This window comes from Arabidopsis thaliana, assembly GCF_000001735.4.
Source record: "Arabidopsis thaliana chromosome 1 sequence".
NCBI lineage: Eukaryota > Viridiplantae > Streptophyta > Magnoliopsida > Brassicales > Brassicaceae > Arabidopsis > Arabidopsis thaliana.
In genome coordinates, this window is record NC_003070.9 from 17169144 (window position 1) to 17187059 (window position 17916).

The 17916-nt window shown below is 37.5% G+C and overlaps 6 protein-coding genes across 10 annotated transcripts; 2 read left to right on the top strand and 4 right to left on the bottom strand.

The window, feature by feature from the left end:
• Positions 1-292: 292 nt before the first annotated feature.
• On the bottom strand, positions 293-2329 carry AT1G45230 (DCL protein (DUF3223)). Of its 2 annotated transcripts, none has more exons than NM_148557.4 (3): positions 1871-2329; positions 1198-1312; positions 293-907 (listed from the first exon to the last, which is right to left on the bottom strand). In NM_148557.4, exons 1-3 carry the CDS (start codon positions 2236-2238, stop codon positions 731-733), a joined length of 660 nt encoding a protein of 219 aa, NP_683398.1. In that variant the 5' UTR covers positions 2239-2329; the 3' UTR covers positions 293-730. The 2 variants fall into 2 exon arrangements, with proteins under 2 accessions (NP_683398.1, NP_001031151.1); NM_001036074.1 differs by having other exon boundaries at positions 396-903; positions 1194-1312; positions 1871-2318.
• Positions 2330-2977: 648 nt separating this feature from the next.
• AT1G45332 (Translation elongation factor EFG/EF2 protein) lies at positions 2978-7917 on the bottom strand. Of its 2 annotated transcripts, none has more exons than NM_103595.4 (18): positions 7139-7917; positions 6850-7071; positions 6633-6754; positions 6389-6539; positions 6038-6109; positions 5816-5911; positions 5663-5751; positions 5465-5531; positions 5214-5252; positions 5048-5108; positions 4830-4939; positions 4659-4733; positions 4490-4558; positions 4289-4410; positions 4060-4185; positions 3742-3963; positions 3600-3660; positions 2978-3522 (listed from the first exon to the last, which is right to left on the bottom strand). In NM_103595.4, exons 1-18 carry the CDS (start codon positions 7538-7540, stop codon positions 3364-3366), a joined length of 2265 nt encoding a protein of 754 aa, NP_175135.1. In that variant the 5' UTR covers positions 7541-7917; the 3' UTR covers positions 2978-3363. The 2 variants fall into 2 exon arrangements, with proteins under 2 accessions (NP_175135.1, NP_001321287.1); NM_001333262.1 differs by having other exon boundaries at positions 3094-3522; positions 6850-7025; positions 7139-7736.
• A 743-nt stretch (positions 7918-8660) lies between these two features.
• AT1G45403 (uncharacterized protein) lies at positions 8661-9272 on the top strand (the record flags this gene model as incomplete). Its single annotated transcript, NM_103596.1, has 2 exons — positions 8661-8731; positions 8834-9272. 2 exons carry the CDS (start codon positions 8661-8663, stop codon positions 9270-9272), a joined length of 510 nt encoding a protein of 169 aa, NP_175136.1.
• An 834-nt stretch (positions 9273-10106) lies between these two features.
• On the top strand, positions 10107-11663 carry Lhca5 (photosystem I light harvesting complex protein 5). Of its 2 annotated transcripts, NM_179447.2 has the most exons (6): positions 10107-10394; positions 10467-10599; positions 10685-10797; positions 10878-11074; positions 11154-11296; positions 11558-11663. In NM_179447.2, the coding sequence occupies exons 1-5, from the start codon at positions 10210-10212 to the stop codon at positions 11294-11296; spliced, it is 771 nt and encodes a 256-aa protein (NP_849778.1). In that variant the 5' UTR covers positions 10107-10209; the 3' UTR covers positions 11558-11663. The 2 variants fall into 2 exon arrangements, with proteins under 2 accessions (NP_849778.1, NP_175137.1); NM_103597.5 differs by lacking the exon at positions 11558-11663 and having other exon boundaries at positions 10151-10394; positions 11154-11387.
• AT1G45545 (WEAK CHLOROPLAST MOVEMENT UNDER BLUE LIGHT-like protein (DUF827)) lies at positions 11472-14094 on the bottom strand (the record flags this gene model as incomplete). 2 transcript variants are annotated; one of them, NM_001333263.1, is made up of 3 exons in its annotated part: positions 11472-13172; positions 13257-13841; positions 13972-14094. In NM_001333263.1, 2 exons carry the CDS (start codon positions 13815-13817, stop codon positions 11472-11474), a joined length of 2262 nt encoding a protein of 753 aa, NP_001322527.1. The 2 variants fall into 2 exon arrangements, with proteins under 2 accessions (NP_001322527.1, NP_175138.1); NM_103598.1 differs by lacking the exon at positions 13972-14094 and having other exon boundaries at positions 13257-13814.
• A 109-nt stretch (positions 14095-14203) lies between these two features.
• RLP6 (receptor like protein 6) lies at positions 14204-17459 on the bottom strand. The gene has a single exon (NM_103599.2). It carries the CDS (start codon positions 17389-17391, stop codon positions 14407-14409), a length of 2985 nt encoding a protein of 994 aa, NP_175139.1. The 5' UTR covers positions 17392-17459; the 3' UTR covers positions 14204-14406.
• Positions 17460-17916: the final 457 nt, after the last annotated feature.

Genomic DNA, 17916 nt, shown 5'->3' on the forward strand with positions numbered 1-17916 from the left:
ATAATGAAACCAAATCTCAGCCGTTGATTGTCGATGTAACGTGGACGAACACTATTATTTGCTTTCACATCGACTTTGTGTTTTGTGGGGGAAGATGTCAGAAACCAAAGAGTCTTCTTACTTTTTTTCCATTGGTCCACGTCTCTAGTTTTTAGTTGGGCTCACCTTCACATTATCAAACCCATCTTATTATTTTTTACGTTTAAAAATTAAATACAAGGACAATAATACTCTCAATTCACTAATTATAGTAGTGTTTTTTTTTTTTCTGCTAAAGTACATCATTGACTCTAGCATATAGTTTAATAAGTTTTGAATTTGCTTGGAAAAATTCTTTAAGAATATTCTCTTAACACAAAATTATATATACTTATGTTTTAACTGGTTGCTTTGCACACAAAAAATGGTTTTAACTGGTTGCTAATAGAATATTAAAGCCCTGCTCACAAGTGTGTACTGGTTCTCTCTACCTCTGCACATAAGTTCAATGTAACAGATATCATCATATAAACGCTAAAGATTTCAAGATAATGAACATATTAAAGACTTGTGATGGTTCTAATTCCTCATATCTCCTGCGGAAACCATATTTTCTAGAAAGTTCCATTCGTATTTCCAACTCAAAGAAAAACAGTGACTGGATCTTCTGTGTCTGAGTTCTCACTCCAAAACCTTGTAGTGGATCCGAGTCTACGAGCATTTGAGTTTGAGAATCTACATAAGGCTTCATTCATCTGTTCTGCCTACGTTTGCGAAAATGTCTGAGGATGAAACTGTCTGCATACAGAGGATACTTCTTTTTTATAAGACCTTTTATGCATTTCCAATACGAAAAGTCGACTACTTCTCCATCTTTTCGAACTATAAACATACATCGAGAGCTCTCAAAATCCGGGTGATGCCCTACCTGCAACCACAAACCCGAAACAATCAACATATCATCTCTATCTTTGACATGTAAAACATGAAAATCAATTATATATGTTGATCATACTAACACAAAGAAAACATGTAAGAATCTGTGACCTGTTTCCACTATGAAGAATGTGGAAGTTGAAACAAAGACAAGAAAAGATTGAGAATGCAGACAAACATTCGAAAATGAAAATGTAAAACCTATGCCTGATTTGTGAAAGGATGACCATAATGTCCACATAGGCTAATGTTGTTTCCAAATCTCGAAAGCATGATACATACCATAATATAGTCTATACCACATCCGATCTTCTTCTCACATTCAGGATGATAAGGAAGTAGCATCTCAATAATTGTTCTCTCATGCTCGGGGCTTAGCCTATCTCGGTTTGCATATCTGCAATTCAAAATGCAACACAGAGCTACCAATGAATCAAAAGTATAATTCTCTGAATATACAAGCGCAACATTCAAAAATCTTCTTTGCCATATCACATCTTAATCCATACTGAAAGCAACTAATCTCTTTAGACTCATTCATAAAGCAAATCAAGAAAAAAGCTTCTAGTTATGACTTATACTGACTCAGAAGAACCAAATCCCAGGGTATAGAGAGACTCTTGAGCTCCCATTACATGATAATATTAACCTATAAACACTCTATTAGAACAACAATTTTTAAATTTCCCCTATAGACTATGAACTTCTGCAATCGATTGCCTCCTAAATGCTAAGAGCTCACGCAGTAGTGAACTCATAAACCAATACATGATCATATCATCAGATACTAACTATTTCGAACTCATAAGAACTAGAACCAATTTTCCAAGGAACAGAGAGTATCTAGAGCACCAATTTCGTTCAAATCAACCAGTAAAACACTCAATTAGACAACAAAATTACAAAAACTTATGAAATTTTGCAACCAATTGCCTCATAAATGCTTAAAGCTTACTTTCCGGAGTGAAGAATCATTCTGACGAAGCCAACAAGAGGAACAGTAACCTCAAGGATTTTATCTTCCCAATCGACGAACTCATCACCTTCGCTGTTCTCTTCTTCCTCTTCCTCCTCTTCTTCGGAGCTTTCCTCCGACGCAATACGAGGCCGACGAAGCAATTCGGAGCCGTAAGACTCCGAGTTACCGATTTTAGCACCGTCAGATTCCGTTCGCAAGGCGCGAACTCGTGGCCTGAGAGAAGTAGAGTCACCGCGCGGGAAATATAAACAGAGAGGTGAGGAAGAGAAGGAGAAGATGTAAGTACGGCAGCGGAAGTACGGTGAAGCCACTGGTGACGACGAGGGAATCGAAGCCAAGCTCATGGCCACCGTAAGATTTATGCAAGGGTAAAGAAAAGAGAGAGAGCTAAACGGTTACATTATCCATTCGGAGAATCGGAACCGTGGAAAGCTTGCGACCAGAGGAATGGGCGGATGGATTAGAGAGGAAAGTCTTCTTTTTGGGCCTTTATTGGGCCTTACAAGCCTTTTGGGTTTTACAATATTGATATATGTTCAACAATCTAATCAGGAACTATCGGCATATATATTCTTGCTTCTAGTGATTCTTCGATTCTGAAATCATCATTGTTATTTTGCTCTATCCTGTTGTGCTTGTACAACATCATTCTCAATATCAATATTGTCAAACTCATAGTCTTTAATATTGTGTTGACGAATAAAATTATGTAGACTCATTGTAGTGAATAAAACACTTCTTTTTTGTAGTAATGTCATACCTAGGAAATTCACGTAGAATCCTCCATTTTTTGTTTCATTTAAGTCGAATGTTTGTTCAATAATGGAACGTAATGACACATGTCACCTATTATACATTTCTTTATTGTTTCGAGAGGGTTCACCGTTAAAATACTCTTGAAGATGATATTATGTGCCGTTATTATATTTTTTTTAGTGTGAAGCTAAATATATGTGATTATTAGCATATCTAGAATCTGCAAGATATACTTACTTTCTAGAGGTATCGAAAACATTGTATACAGCCAAGACATCATAGGCAGATCCTACCATCATGACAAATCAATATATGATAAGCATATCAAAATCATATATCGATCGAACCTTGAAGCTTGCAATTCTCTTTCGGTTTATAAATCAGAGACCATCTTGAGCTAGTGTCACCATAACAAGTACATGTGTTCCATCAAATGCATCAACAAATCCATTAAAAATACCAAAATTTCGTATCGCCTTGCAAACAGTTGGAGATAGTATTTGAACTGTTCTTGGGAGTGTATACTCTACAGCTAATCGTTCCACTATTATGATGAGTGACCATAATGGCCCAGTAAACATAAGTGATTTTCTGACATAGCCCATCACGCATTTTTATGTTGAGTGATTTTGTTGGTTGTGAACCGTATAAATAAATGTTGTAAATGAACATTATGAGAAAACAAACCATAATATTTTGATTCAATGGCTTGTTTATTCAGTAGCTTTGCTGGCGCTGTAAGCATTGACGAGCTGAGCCTGGACTTCATTGGACACAGCAGAATGTTCTTTGTATTCCATCGTGAATTCTCCTTTGCCTTGTGTCATGGACCGGAGAGAAGTGGAGTAGCCAAACATGTTGTTCAAAGGCACCTGTTAAACACACACATAATTACATGTTGTGAATTACTGTTGATAGAGGAAACTTTGCTTTCTAAATTGGTTCTTACATTAGCAGTGATTACTGAATCGTCACCCTCTTGATCGTTTCCAACGATTATACCTTTCCTCCTGAAAATGAAACAAGTTGGAGTTATTATACTAACATGAATAGGAGTAAAAAAGGGCATGTTAAAGGGTTTTAGAGTTTACTTGTTGATGTCACCAGCAACAGTGCCCTGAAACTCTGTTGGTACTTTCAACTCAACCAGCATAACAGGTTCTAGAATCACCGGTCTAGCTGCTGTGTAACACAGTCTGAATGCGTATATTGCAGCCATTTTAAACGCAAGTTCACTGGAATCTACAGCGTGTGAAGCTCCATCTGTCAATACTATTCTGAGATTTTCTACAGGGTGACCAATTAGTGAGCCCCTGCAATGGAATAGGGGGTTTCACTGTCACTTACAACAACATTTCCTCAAATAAATCAAGAGGAAAACGAGAAATTGAGAGACGAAGATCACTCACGAGTTTGCAGCTTCTTTGAAACCTTTCTCAATTGCTGGAATAAAACCCGACGGAATTGCTTGTCCAACAATCATGTTTTCAAACTCAAATTTCTCTTTAGAGCCTGGTGGTAGCGGTTCCACGTACCTAACAATGATATCAATTTAACCAGACATCGTTAGGAATGGTTTAGCATGGATCTTTTTTTTTTGTCGACATCATTTAGGGTCTTTAAATTTTTGATACTCACCCTGTAACTCTACCGTATTGACCAGCTCCTCCACTTTGCTTCTTATGTAAATAATCAAACTCAGCGCGCTGGGTAATAGTCTCCCTAAAATTGACACGGGGTTTGCCCACAGTCGCATCAACCTATTTGATATTTCCAAAATTAAGTAGAAAATAAGAGTTTGGTTGAGAAGAACATTGTGAAGGTTTAAAAGTCAGGTACCTTATATTCTCTCCGCATGCGTTCAACATAGATGTCCAAATGCAATTCCCCCATACCAGAAATAATCGTCTGTCCCATTACGGATAAATGGAAGAATCCTCAATGTTAAATACTAATGGGGTGAATTAAGAGAGTGGTGCTGAGAAGCAAAAGAGTTTTTAGATGATACCTGGCCACTCTCGGGATCCAAACCCACACGGAAAGTAGGATCCTCTTTCTGGAATCGATTCAGTGCTTTCGAGAACTAACACCGGAAAATAGATTTCAGTTGCAAATTTCGTAAAACCAGATTAAAGGAAAAATATGTTGTTGTTTCAGCTTCAAAGTTCACATAAGTTACCTGTCCTCCAGAATCTTTTGAAACCGGTTGAACAGCTAAGGACATAACAGGTTCAGGAACGTTCATCGATGTCATCGTGTACTTGACTGATCCATCCGTAAATGTATCACCTGATTTAGGAAAAGTGACCCAACAAGAAACACAATATCAGACTTTCATCCCTAGAGAAGCAAATTATGTTAAGTTCGAACCAAGTACACAAGAATATTTTACTGTACCTGATGCACACTCAATACCAAACACAGCTACGATTTGTCCAGCATGTGCCTCTTGAATATCCTGAAAATAGAATTAAAAAAATAGAATTCAGCCACATGGCACTAGAGTTGCCACCACGGAGCTACCATAATGGAATCTTAAGGAGAAAAATAAACTTCAACTAACCTCCATATCATTTGAATGCATACGGACCAAGCGTGGAACCTACACCAAGAAACATTGAATAACCTTTAGGCAAAATCAAACATCACATGCACTACTTGGCTTGAGAAAAAAAATATGACAAAGTGGTCTGACTTTCAGACATTTGCTTCTATGAAAAAAGTATTCATGACAGGTGAGGGACAAGTAGAAAACTATACATACTTAGTGTACTTTGGTATAACTTTATGGACTTCATGGCGTCAAGAACTAACCTTAATTCTCTTCCCAGTGTTGACATTTATGATAAAATCACCTTTCTTAATCACACCTTCGTAAACTCTTCATAAAAAACAACAACATGAGTTAGCATTCAGCATTCACCAATTCATGATGCATGACAGAAGGGCACAAAATACTTTTAATATTCAGTAAACACAGCAATATAATCAAGAGGGAGATTTAACATTTACCTCAAATATGTCAGTTGACCAAAACGACCCTCCTCTAATTTGAAAGCCAGCGCCACAAGAGGTCCATCTGGAGATCCAGTCAAGGTGACCTGAAATTCAATTCTTTAGAACCAGTACATTTTCTCCAGTAAAACAAAATTACAAATTGAGTACCCTCTCTTCATTATTATTCTGGTCAAGAGCATAGTTATTGACTTCATTTGGAGAAGGGAGAAAACTGACAACACCATCTAGTAGAGGTTGTACTCCCTGCAGATTAAAAAAAGTTGTTGAAAACTTTTTAATACAGACACAAGAGGACAAGGAGAAACGCAAGTGAATATGTCATCCAAACTTGCGCATATATATCATCTTTGGATTCCAAGAATCAATTACCTTGTTTTTGAATGCACTACCCATAAATACAGGAACAAACGTTTGTGCTATGGTAGCTCTACGAATAGCTTCCTGCACATATAAACAGCAGACCACAAAAGTTAAAGTAACAAAATGCTAGTAAAAGAGTAATAATATCTAAACGTGGCAATTCTTGGACGCTAGAAATGAAAGATAACACTAAGATTTTAAGACAATGACTAAGGCAAGCTAAAACCCACATGTTCAACAGTCCCTCAGGATTGATATCTGTTAAGTGAAATCAACTAACAAAACATCGTAAGTTGCAGGAACAGTTTCATATGTTTCATGCAAAGAATTTGCTTTCAAAACAAATGAAAAAGAACAAACCTCAAGCTCAGAAGCAGATACAGGTTCATCATTCAGAAATTTCTCGGCGAGTACATCATCAACTTCAGAGACTGTCTCTATCAATTCTCGCCTCTTCTCCGCAACCAAACCTTCCATATCAGCAGGAATATCACCAGCCACAACATTCTCACTGCAATTTATAGAAACTTAAAATGTCACCACATATACACATACCCAACTACAACATAAAGCAAATTCTAAAAAAATGCATTGTAACACAAACCCGCTTGATCCATGAAAGAAATAAGCTTTGACATGAATAAGGTCTATAAGACCCTGAAAATTTTCTTCTAGACCAATGGGCACTTGCACAGCTGCACTATGATGTCGAAGCTTAGCTCTTGCCTAGTGAAGTAAAAATAAATAAATAAAGAAGTTATAACCTATAACTGATCAAACTCATTCAATATCTATCCATGGATGATAGTACTTTTACACACTTGGTTCAAGACTTTCCATGGATCTGCTCCCATCCTATCAAGCTTGTTAATAAACGCAACTCTCGGGACTTCATATCTCCTCATTTGCCTATCAACCGTAATAGACTGACTCTGTACACCACCAACACTGCACAGGACTAGAATCGCACCGTCTAGTACACGTAAAGCCCTCTCCACTTCAATGGTGAAGTCAACATGACCAGGAGTATCAATTATATTAACCTGTTCATTTCAAAGCTCAATTCAATAGGATTAATTAAGAAAGATCTCTATCTATCTATCTGCTCACCTTGTAATCCTTCCAAGTACAGTAGGTAGCGGCTGATTGGATGGTGATACCTTTCTCTCGTTCTAAGTCCATGGAATCCATTTTAGCGCCGACGCCATCTCTACCTCTGACTTCGTGGATCTCATGGATCCGACCGGTATAGAAGAGAACACGTTCAGTCAACGTAGTCTTTCCAGAGTCTATATGAGCTGAGATCCCGATGTTGCGAAGCTTGTCCATGGATTCTTTCCACCATGGTTCCTTCTCATCCTTGGCAACACGAGCAGCGGTTCCGGCGGAGAAATGACGAATCAGCTGAAAATCTCCGGTTAAAAGCGCGGCAGTAGGAGATGACGACCGTTTGTTGGAAGAGAAGAGCCTCAAGAGGCGGTTAGGCGCCGGAGAAGTCGGAAACCTCGCCATAGGCTTTGTAGGGACGACGAGGGTTTTAGGAAAATGGGTTTTTTGTTTGTATAGTTGATTCCCCCAGCAAAGGAAAAATCCGGTTCAACAACACCCTAGTCTGCAACGGTTTAAATTACTGATCAAGATTATACCCAACTAAATTCGAATCAATGGCTTCGATGAATTAAAAACAAATGGAAAAAAAAGCAAAGTAATATGAAACTATAAAAACATTTAAACAGCTAGTTTAAATGTGACAATTGTTCGTTTGTAAATACACAATTAGTTTATTTAATACGAGTAGTTTAATTGGTACATCAGAATTGTTACTTTGATGTAATTAAATTGTGAAATTGGTACAACATAATTTTTCAATTGGAACCACTGATTTGTACTTAGGGTATAACTCAACTCTGTGAAAATATAAACAATTTTAGATACTACAGCTTTGTCAATGTTCATTGAACGTGCTATACGTGCCTACTTGCCTCAACCCTCCTCCTTATCTTGATGGAAAGTAAGTTCCTTTTGCCTCCCATTTGCACAAAAGAAAAAGATTTGATCTTTTTATGTTCTTGAAATAAAGTTTGATTCAGGTCGATATTGTCGGAGGTGTTAGATTCTGCACAACAATCGATAATCTTTTCGAGCATCTCTCCAATATATGGCCTTATACGCCATTATTTTTGGAAGTTTTTGAAAGTTTAATATATTTTATCATTGATATTAAAAAGTGTTTAGTGGATATAAATTTTGTAAAAAATAATTACTATAAAAAATAATAATTAGATTGTGTACTGATCTTTTGAATCAAAAAGATTTATGTACTTAAAATAAAAGGAACATACAATAATCAGAAAATATTTGGTGTATTCTTCTAGAATTTTCTTTCTAAATAAATCATGCAATATTGCAAGTTTTGGAAGATTTTCAAATATTTGATTAAATATCAAAATTGATTGCAGACAAAGAAAAAGGTAAGCACAATAGAGTTTTCCATTTGTATTCATCCCACTGGGCCTTGGAATAGAACTCGAGAAATTAATATGTATCCAACGAAGGAAAAGAAAATTTCACAATCCGGCTTGGTATAATAATAATAAGTTTGTGCGATTGTACATTAATTTGTGAAGAAGCCATGACTACTACTATGGTTGATGATGCTAAGAAGCCTGTCTATGAATCTACTAGCCTCTTCCGTATTTGGTGGTAATATCAAAGTCGATTTTCTTATCGATTCATTACTAGAGAACAAAATTAATTCTCATGATTCACTAATTTAATTTTTTTTCTTCTAATTTGTTAATGAAGGACGAACAAGAACCTACAATACGATATCGTGATGACTTGCATCCTCAAAATCCTCAACATTGCAGCGAACTTGTATATGACACACCACAAGATTCCCTTAACCGCAGATGAATCATCTTTGACGGTTTGCTTACTAATGTACTTAGTGTGCGGCATGATGAGTTTCATGGGGTGGTGCATGGCAATGACTGCTGTTGAAGGTTATGACATGTACATATGTGGACGCATTGGTCACATCTTTGGCTTGAGTGTTCTCCTTCACCTCCTCTATTCTATCTCTCCAAGTTTGGCTCTATGGTTTGGTATCCCATCGTTGTTATGGGTCTTTGCCGCTTTCATTGAAGCTCTTTATGCATTATGTCTACCCCAACTATTTAAAGCTTTAAGAGATCACTGGGACTATTTGAATCAACCACTCCTCAGAGTTGTTAATGTTTAGTTTCTTCTCTTTAATTTATATGTCTTGAATTTTCTTTTTAATCTTAAAATATTTCACGGATATAATCATTTTTCTTTATAATTTTATTTTTCTTCATATATTTTTTTTTTTGGTGCATGAAAACCAAATATAATATTTGATTTGAAAGTAGAGACTCATCTTCTTTCATGATTCAATTCTTTGTTTTGTTCCACAAGGCTGATTCTTTGCAATATAGATTGCTATAAGTTTAGGGCTTCAATAATATTGGTGATATTAGGCATGGCCATAATAACCGAACCGAAAGAACTGAATCAGAACTAAAACAAAAAGAACTGAACCCGAACCGAAATGATAGAATACTCAAATGGATCCTAAATTTTTGAATCAAAATAATCGGAACCGTACCCGAACCAAATCGAAATATTTTGGTTATCTGAAATATTTGAAATATGATTATAAGTATTAATTATTTTTAGATCAAATAATCAAAAATATCTAAAATACCAAAATTTACTCGAAAAATATATAAAAATACCAAAATCCGAAAAATACTCGAAACTATTCGAAAATACTCAAAATATCTGAAATATCAGAAAAATACGAAATAAAATATCTGAATGGATCCTAAACTTCAAAACCGAAACCGAAAGAACCAGAACCAAACCCAAACCGAATTGAAACTGTTTCGGTTCATATATGGATTCTAAACCAACCGAACCGAAAGAATCGGAACCGAACTGAATACCCGAATTCCCAGGCTTAGGTGATATGATAATATAAAAAAAAATCATATTTTTTATCAAAATGAGAAAAAATAATAATAATAATATGAATACAAGAAATGAAAAAAATGACTAGTTTACGTGGATCACGTTACTTCACAACTTGCCGATAACAAATAAACAGAGTCAGAACAGAACAAAAACGTAAGCAAAAAAAAATAAAACAGAGCAAAATGGCCGTAGTTTTACGTGGAGGCATCACCGGAGGATTTCTTCACCATCGTCGTGACGCTTCATCCGTCATCACAAGAAGAATCTCATCCGTCAAAGCCGCAGGAGGAGGCATCAACCCAACGGTGGCTGTTGAACGTGCCACGTGGCTACCTGGACTAAACCCTCCTCCTTATCTTGATGGAAAGTGAGTTCCTTTTGCCTCCCATTTGCAAAAAGGACTAATATACTAATCTCTTGTTGTGTTCTTGAAATAAAGTTTAGCTGGAGATTACGGGTTTGACCCACTCGGGTTAGGAGAGGATCCGGAAAGCTTGAAGTGGTATGTTCAAGCAGAGCTTGTTCACTCTCGTTTCGCTATGCTCGGTGTTGCAGGAATACTCTTCACTGATGTAATCACTAATCTTAATCATTTACTTAAATGTTGAAAATGGCTCCAAATATGACTAACTTAGAGCTTTGTTTTTGTTGCATTAGCTCCTTCGGACCACAGGGATTCGTAATTTACCGGTTTGGTATGAAGCTGGAGCTGTGAAATTTGATTTTGCTAGTACAAAAACTCTCATAGTTGTACAGTTTCTACTTATGGGGTAATGAATCAAACTCATTATCTATCTTTATTGTTAACCAACAAAAGCTTAGAATGGTTCTGTTTTGTTTTCTTCACAAGGTTTGCTGAGACTAAAAGGTATATGGATTTTGTCTCTCCGGGATCACAAGCCAAAGAAGGATCGTTTTTCTTTGGACTTGAAGCAGCACTCGAGGGGCTCGAGCCTGGATATCCCGGAGGACCGCTTTTAAACCCATTAGGCCTTGCTAAGGATGTTCAAAATGCTCATGACTGGAAGCTTAAGGAGATCAAGAACGGTACTAGACTTACTTTGGTTTGGTTACTTACTCATAAAACTCTCTTTGTGGGACATTGATTGATTGTTTTTTTTAACAGGTCGTCTAGCGATGATGGCGATGCTCGGGTTCTTTGTTCAAGCCTCTGTGACTCACACTGGCCCTATTGATAACCTTGTTGAGCATCTCTCTAATCCATGGCATAAGACCATCATTCAAACCCTCTTCACCTCTACATCTTAGGTACATTCTTTTGTAATGAAAAATTCGATTATTCGACAAGTGTATCAATACCTTTATTTCATTTAAGAGTACAACAAATCTGTTCTAATCAACAAACTTAAAAGTTCACTGTTCTCTCTCAACATACAAATCGAATATCTCGAGAAAATAACAATAAAACCTACCTGTAAGAAACTTACTTGTTGGATGACTTCTTCCTTGACAAGAACATGAAGACTTTTGGTAACAGAGAGAACCTCTTCTTTTTCTTTTTTGTTTCAGTTTCAGGAGTCACATTACTACTGCTTGCTTGTGGGGTCACATTACTACTGCTTGCTTGTTCACCAAATGTAAACGTTGTTGGTTGATGCAAAGCCGATTTAGACTTGCTTAAGTTCTCCTTATTTCCTCCCTCGGGGCTTCTATTCCCGTTATCCGACCTCCATTTTCGCAACTCGTGATCCATACCAACCTTCCCATCTCTAGCTTTCTCAACTTTTGTCATTGCTTCTTTTAGCTCTACCTTTCTTATAGCTGTTTCTCTACTCACTTCCTCTAGATTTTCCAAGATTCTTGATTCCTCTTCCTTAGCCACCTCGATTTTGGAGACGATCTCCGCTAGTTTTCTATTAGCTGCCTCTTCTACCTCATGTGCTTGCTTGCTTAGCTCATAATATTCCTCCACTGAAATTATTATGCTTTTTGGAGAACTACTAATGTCTTCGATTTTGTTAGCATATTCAGTCTCTTGCAATGCTTTTATTGCAGCTAAAGCTAACTTCTCAGAAGCTCTTGAAGCTTCCATTTCCTTTTTCGACTCCATTAACTGTCTTTCTACCGCAGAGAGTCCTGTTTTCGCTTCATCGGACTCTTCCTTCGCCTTTCTTAGCTCCTCTCGAGCAGCTATCGCAAGTGACTTTGCCTCCTCTGCCTCCCTGCTAGCTTCTTGCAACTTCTTAGCTATCTCTGTGCATTTCTCCTCTCTTGTGTCTTCTCTGTTTCTCTGTCTTGTTTCCGATAAATCATGCTTCTCTCTCGCGAGTTCAGACTGCAATGATCCGACAATTATCTTCAAAGTTTTCACCTCGGAATTTGCTTTCTCTATGTTGGATATAACTTCTTCAAGCTCCTTCCTAGCAGAATCAACCGCTGCTTGTATGTCACTGTTGTTTCTCTTTCCCATGTTTGAGTCTTTGTAAGCAGCTATCTCGGCTCTCAAATCTTGTTGAAGTGCAGAAGCAGTCTTTAGTTTTGTTTTGACATCATCTGCCGCATCAATATCTTGTCTAAACCTCTTAATCTCATCTTCCACCATTTTGAGTTCCTTCTCCTGGTTATAAACGTCCTGGTCTCGAGCCATGGCTGCATCGAGTTTCTTTTCTTGAGCTTCAAGATGAGTCGCATGAGCTAACTCCAATAACTGCTTGGTTGCAATGACCTCCATAGTCAAACCCTCCATTTGTTTCTCTACATCTTTAGCTTTCAAAACAGAGTCCTCTGCTTTTTTAGCAGCCAAATCTTTCTCCGTCAAAAGAGATTCATACTCATTGGACACCATTTCTATCTCTTCTCTTATGGTTCCTAGCTCAGACACCGCTGACAAATGCCTCGCTTTAGCCACCTCGAGCTGCGATTTCGCTGCAACACTTACCTCACCAGCTATCCCTTGCTCCATTTCTTCCACACGCAGCTTCGCGAGATCAGAATCTTGTTTCGCTTGTTGCTCTTCTTTTTCAGCCTTTTCTAGCTCCAGTTTTAGCTCTTCGACGACATTCCTTGTCCTCTCAAGCTCCATCACCACCTGATGCTTTGCTTCTTCCGCTACAACTGCTTGTTTCTTGTAGTCAGGCATATCTTCTTGTATCTTCTCAAGCTCTTGATCCACCGTCTTCCGTCTCTAGAGACAATTATAAAACACAAGACTAAGAACAAGACCGGCCTGACTAAGAAATGAAAATGTAGGAAAAAACACTTTTTGTACCTCTATTGTTTGGATTTTATGTGCTTTCCAATCTGTGATTCCACCAAACTTAGAAACCGCTTCCTTGACCGATTCAAACGGTGCAGCGGTATCGATCAAGACAGGACTTGTCGGTGACACGAAACGCGGGGATCCAGATGATCTCGGATGCACAAAAGCTCTTGGTGAGCCAGGAACTTTAAGACGTGAAAGACCAAGATCTTGAATTCCTCCAGGTGAGCCAGGCAATATCTTTACATCTTCGATATATTCATCGTTTCGAGAGTCTAGCGAAAACGAGTCTTGATGGTTTATCATGACTCTTGGTGCAATATACACCTTTGGAGACTCTGGTTCAACAACAAAATGTGAATCTTCTTCTTCTTCTTGAAGTCCATCGAAAGAATCAAAAAACGGATTATGGTCAGGTATAAGATTTGGTGTATCTCCACCGGTTTCCAAGTTTAGGAGATCACAAATCGATGAATCGAATTCGATACTAGTAAAAGGCGAGGAAGAATCGAAATTAAGATCAGGAAGTAAACTAATGTCATTGGAAACTTTATGATCATCATCCATCATTGTCACAGAATCTCACAAACAGAACTGCAATTAAAAAAAAAATCATTGATTAACGTTTCTTATAATCAGATAATTAATGATCATTGCATTAGCTAAATCAAAAACTTAAAGATTAGTATGATCCAAAGAGGATTCATTAGATTTAACGTCGTACCTTCATAAAAAAAAAATGTGAGACGAATCTTCTGGGAGACACTAATCTTTAGATAGATCAGATCAAACCAATGTACGTTGTCTTAAAATGGAGATGAACAATGAGAAGAAAGTTTTCGAAAATTATCATCAGACAAAAGATTTGAAAATTAGAAAAAGGGAATAACGGAGTTTACTACTAGGGCGTGGAGGCCACGCCTCTCGTTTTCTAATGTTTGTTTAATTTTATTTACATTTAATGCTGATTTAGTCTAGAAACGAAATATATGAATTTACATAGGCGAATGTTATAATTGATTAATGACCATAATGAAAATGTTATACATAAAACTTAGATCCGTCATGGGTTTTCTCTCTTGATGATAAATAAAAGTATACAACAACTTCATTTAGCAGAACAATAATTACTTAACAGAGTGTGATCGATGATTGAGAGCTAACGAGTTCTCGTGCTCCGGCCTTTTCTTCGGCCAAAAGTATCCATGAACCACTCATGCTTGTGTGAAGTCATTATGTATCCCATCGTAAGACCAAATACCATTCCAGGTGCAAAACCTAAACATGCTGCTATCCAACTTATCAATTCATCTTCTTCTGATGATGATGATGATGAATGAGGCAGTACGGCTTGTGGTGGTCTAGGCGCGTGGATATCTCCACAAACATCCTTAAGAGAAGATCCGTATATTCCGGGGTTTCCCTCGTAAGAGGAGCAATTCTGTCGATGAAACTGTGTGCCTTGTGGTATGGAACCTACTAGCTGATTATGTGAAACATTTATCCACTCAAGAGAAGAGAGAGTCCCGAGTTCTGGAGGAATCTCACCACCAATCTTGTTTTGGGATATGTCTAGTGACTCCAGATTCGTCAGGTTTGCCAAAGAAGATGGGATGTGGCCCGTGAAAGCATTGCTCGAAAGATTAAGAACATGAAGTTCTTTCAAGATACCAACAGATTCTGGAATTTTTCCTTGGATCTTATTTCCAGCAAAATCAATGACAGTGTATTTTGTGAGGATACGTTGCATCTCCATTGATACTCCTTTATTCATCAAGACAAGTGAAGTGTAGTAGCCATAGTCTTCAGGATCTCCAATGTATTGCAGCTCTGTTTCACTCTTCGAGATCGCAGTCCAATTCATGAAGTAATCAGATGGTAATGTTCCGACGAAGTCGTTGTGTGATACATCAGTGATTCGTAACAGAGGAAATCCAAACCAAACCCCATCAACATTGTGTAACGTGCCACGGAAGTTATTAGAGCGGAGAACAAGAACTTGTAGCTTCGGCAAAGAATTCAACCAGAACGGGAAAGTATCGTTGATATTGTTGCTTTCCACGTTTAGAATCTCTAGAGCAGAGCAACCGGCAAGAGAAGCGGGAAGCTTTCCCTCCAAAGTGTTGTGACTGACGTCAAGTGAACTTAACACCTTGGCGTTCATAAATATATTAGGAAGACTTCCATCGAGGCTATTGTTACGGAGATTCAGAACTGAAAGAGAACTCATCTGAGCCTCCAAACACCGAGGAATCAAGCCGTGGAGATTGTTGTTTGATAGGTCTAGGATAAGTGGATTAGCTAGTCCACATATTGAGGGAGGTATATATCCGGTGAAGTTATTGTAAGAGCCAAGAAAATATTGGATGCCTCGGGGTGGCATGAAGAGTGGTCCTTGAAAAGCATTGGAACTAAGATCTAACATCACGATCTTACTTCCACTTAGAGCTTTTAAAGATCCGTTGAAACCGATGAGAGAGTTGTTCGAAAGATCCACAGTAGACAACTCTGGTAGTCTCCATAACCAGTTTGGTACTTGACCTTTGATATTGTTGTTGGAAAGGTCTATAGAAGATAGATTTCTTTGGTTTCTTATAAACTCAGGGAACTCAATGATGTTGCAGCCTGACAATTCTAAGTATTCCAAATGCGATGAAAACTCTGAATCAGAAGTGATGTTTGTTGTTGAAAGAGGGATTCCTGAGAGAGCTAATGAGACTAGACGCTTAAGAGACAAGAAGACATCTAAGTCAACTTGACTTGCCTTGAAATTGTTGTTGTCAAGTAATAATCTTTGTAGATTATGTAACAAAGAGATATTCTTTATATTGGTGGTGTCATTGAGTTGGTTATAACTCAAACCAAGGGTGGTCAATGAAGAAATGTTGAATAAAGATGAAGGGATAGATCCAGTGAAAGAATTATCACAGGCAGAAAAGAACTCTAAGTTGGAGAGTTGGCTAATGGTAGGTGGAAGGAAACCAGTGAAATGATTGGAACATATATCAATATAGCGTAGTTGGTTCAAATTGAGCAGAGAGGATGGAAAGTTTCCGTTAAGGTTGTTATCTGAAACATCGAAAAGGGTAAGTTGTTTAAGATTACTAACTGAAGATGGGATTTCGCCAACGAAATTGTTTTCGGAAAGAACAAGATTTGAGAGATGGGAAAGGCTCCGAAGTGAAGATGGAATCCTCCCGGAGAAAGCGGATTGTTGAAGTTTTAAAGAAGTCAAATGTTTGAGGTTGCTGATAGAGTTAGGTATAGTACCTGAAAAAGAAGTGTTGTAAATGCTCAACTTTAGCAAAGAGTTGTTTCTAAGAAAATTGGGAAGACTGCCTTCTAGATTCAGATTGTGGTCCAAGCTAATGGATTCTAGGTTTGGTATGAGAAGAACACTGTTTGGAAATCTTCCTAAGAGGTTGCAGCCCTTAAGAGTAAGTGATCTTAGAGACCACATGTATGAAAACTCAATGGGGATTGCTGAAGAAATGTCTACGGAGCTCATATCTAGCTCTCTAAGGTTCATGAAGTTCAGTGCAAGTAGATGGAGAAATAATGGTTTTTCAATGGACAAAGAACTTGGAGAATACGGAAAAGAAGAAGAAAGATCAAGAGACACCAAATTGGTTAGCTGAAGAAGTTTGATTGAAATATGACCTGAAAATGAAGACCGTGAGAGGTTAAGTCTTTCTAACCTCATGAATTTGCTGAACTCAGCTGGGATGGGAGAGTTGGTGAAATTGTTGTAAGCAAGGTTCACACTTTGGAGATGTTGTAGTCTAAAAAGACTACTATTAGGTTCGAGCCGGCCATGAAGACAGCTGCAACTAAGGTCTAGCCCGGTCACCTTGCCCGACTTGGTATCGCAAGTGATACCGTCCCAATAGCAACAATCACTGTTTTTTGTCCATGATTTCGTCTTCGGATAAGAGGTAACATCCATTAGAACACCATCAATATCAAGAAAACCATTGGGATACCAAATCTTGAATTCATTCTTGAACTCGAGAAGCGCATCTCTTTGGTCGGGATGGCATGAGTCTTGTGTAAGAGAAGCAAAAGTGTTGCAAAAACTTGAAGTGGAGAAAAGAAGAACAATGGTACGAAGAAAAAAGCTCATTGATGAGTATAAGCCTGTCATATTCTTTTGGAGCTTTTGTATTTTGTTTTTGGGGAGAAGATAAGTGAGAATGTTGTGGTGTTGAACGTATAAATCATTCTATATATATACACACGTCAAACATACATTCATTTTAGTATGAACAATCTTGCAGACTTAATTCTTGTCGATAAAAACGTTTTGGTGGATGATAGCTAGGGAAGTTAATATGTCGTTTGTTATTTTCCTTTAAAACCAAAGCAAAACCAAAAGAAGAAGCAAAGGAGACTTTGTTTTAACCATAAGGAATCATTCACTCTCTCACAAAAGAAATCAACAAATATTATATTAATTATATAATTTCATTGGTCTTCCACATAACTGTTGATAGATAGATCTGGAATCATGCATGAGAAATGATGAAGTCTTAGGGGGTGTTATTGGTTTATTGATTTGTAAATCTATATAGAATTTGAAAATATTTACTAATTATAAAATCAAGATATATGGATTTTGAAATAACATGTGTTTATCCATGGATTTGAATCCTTCTATTTTTCTCTTTCA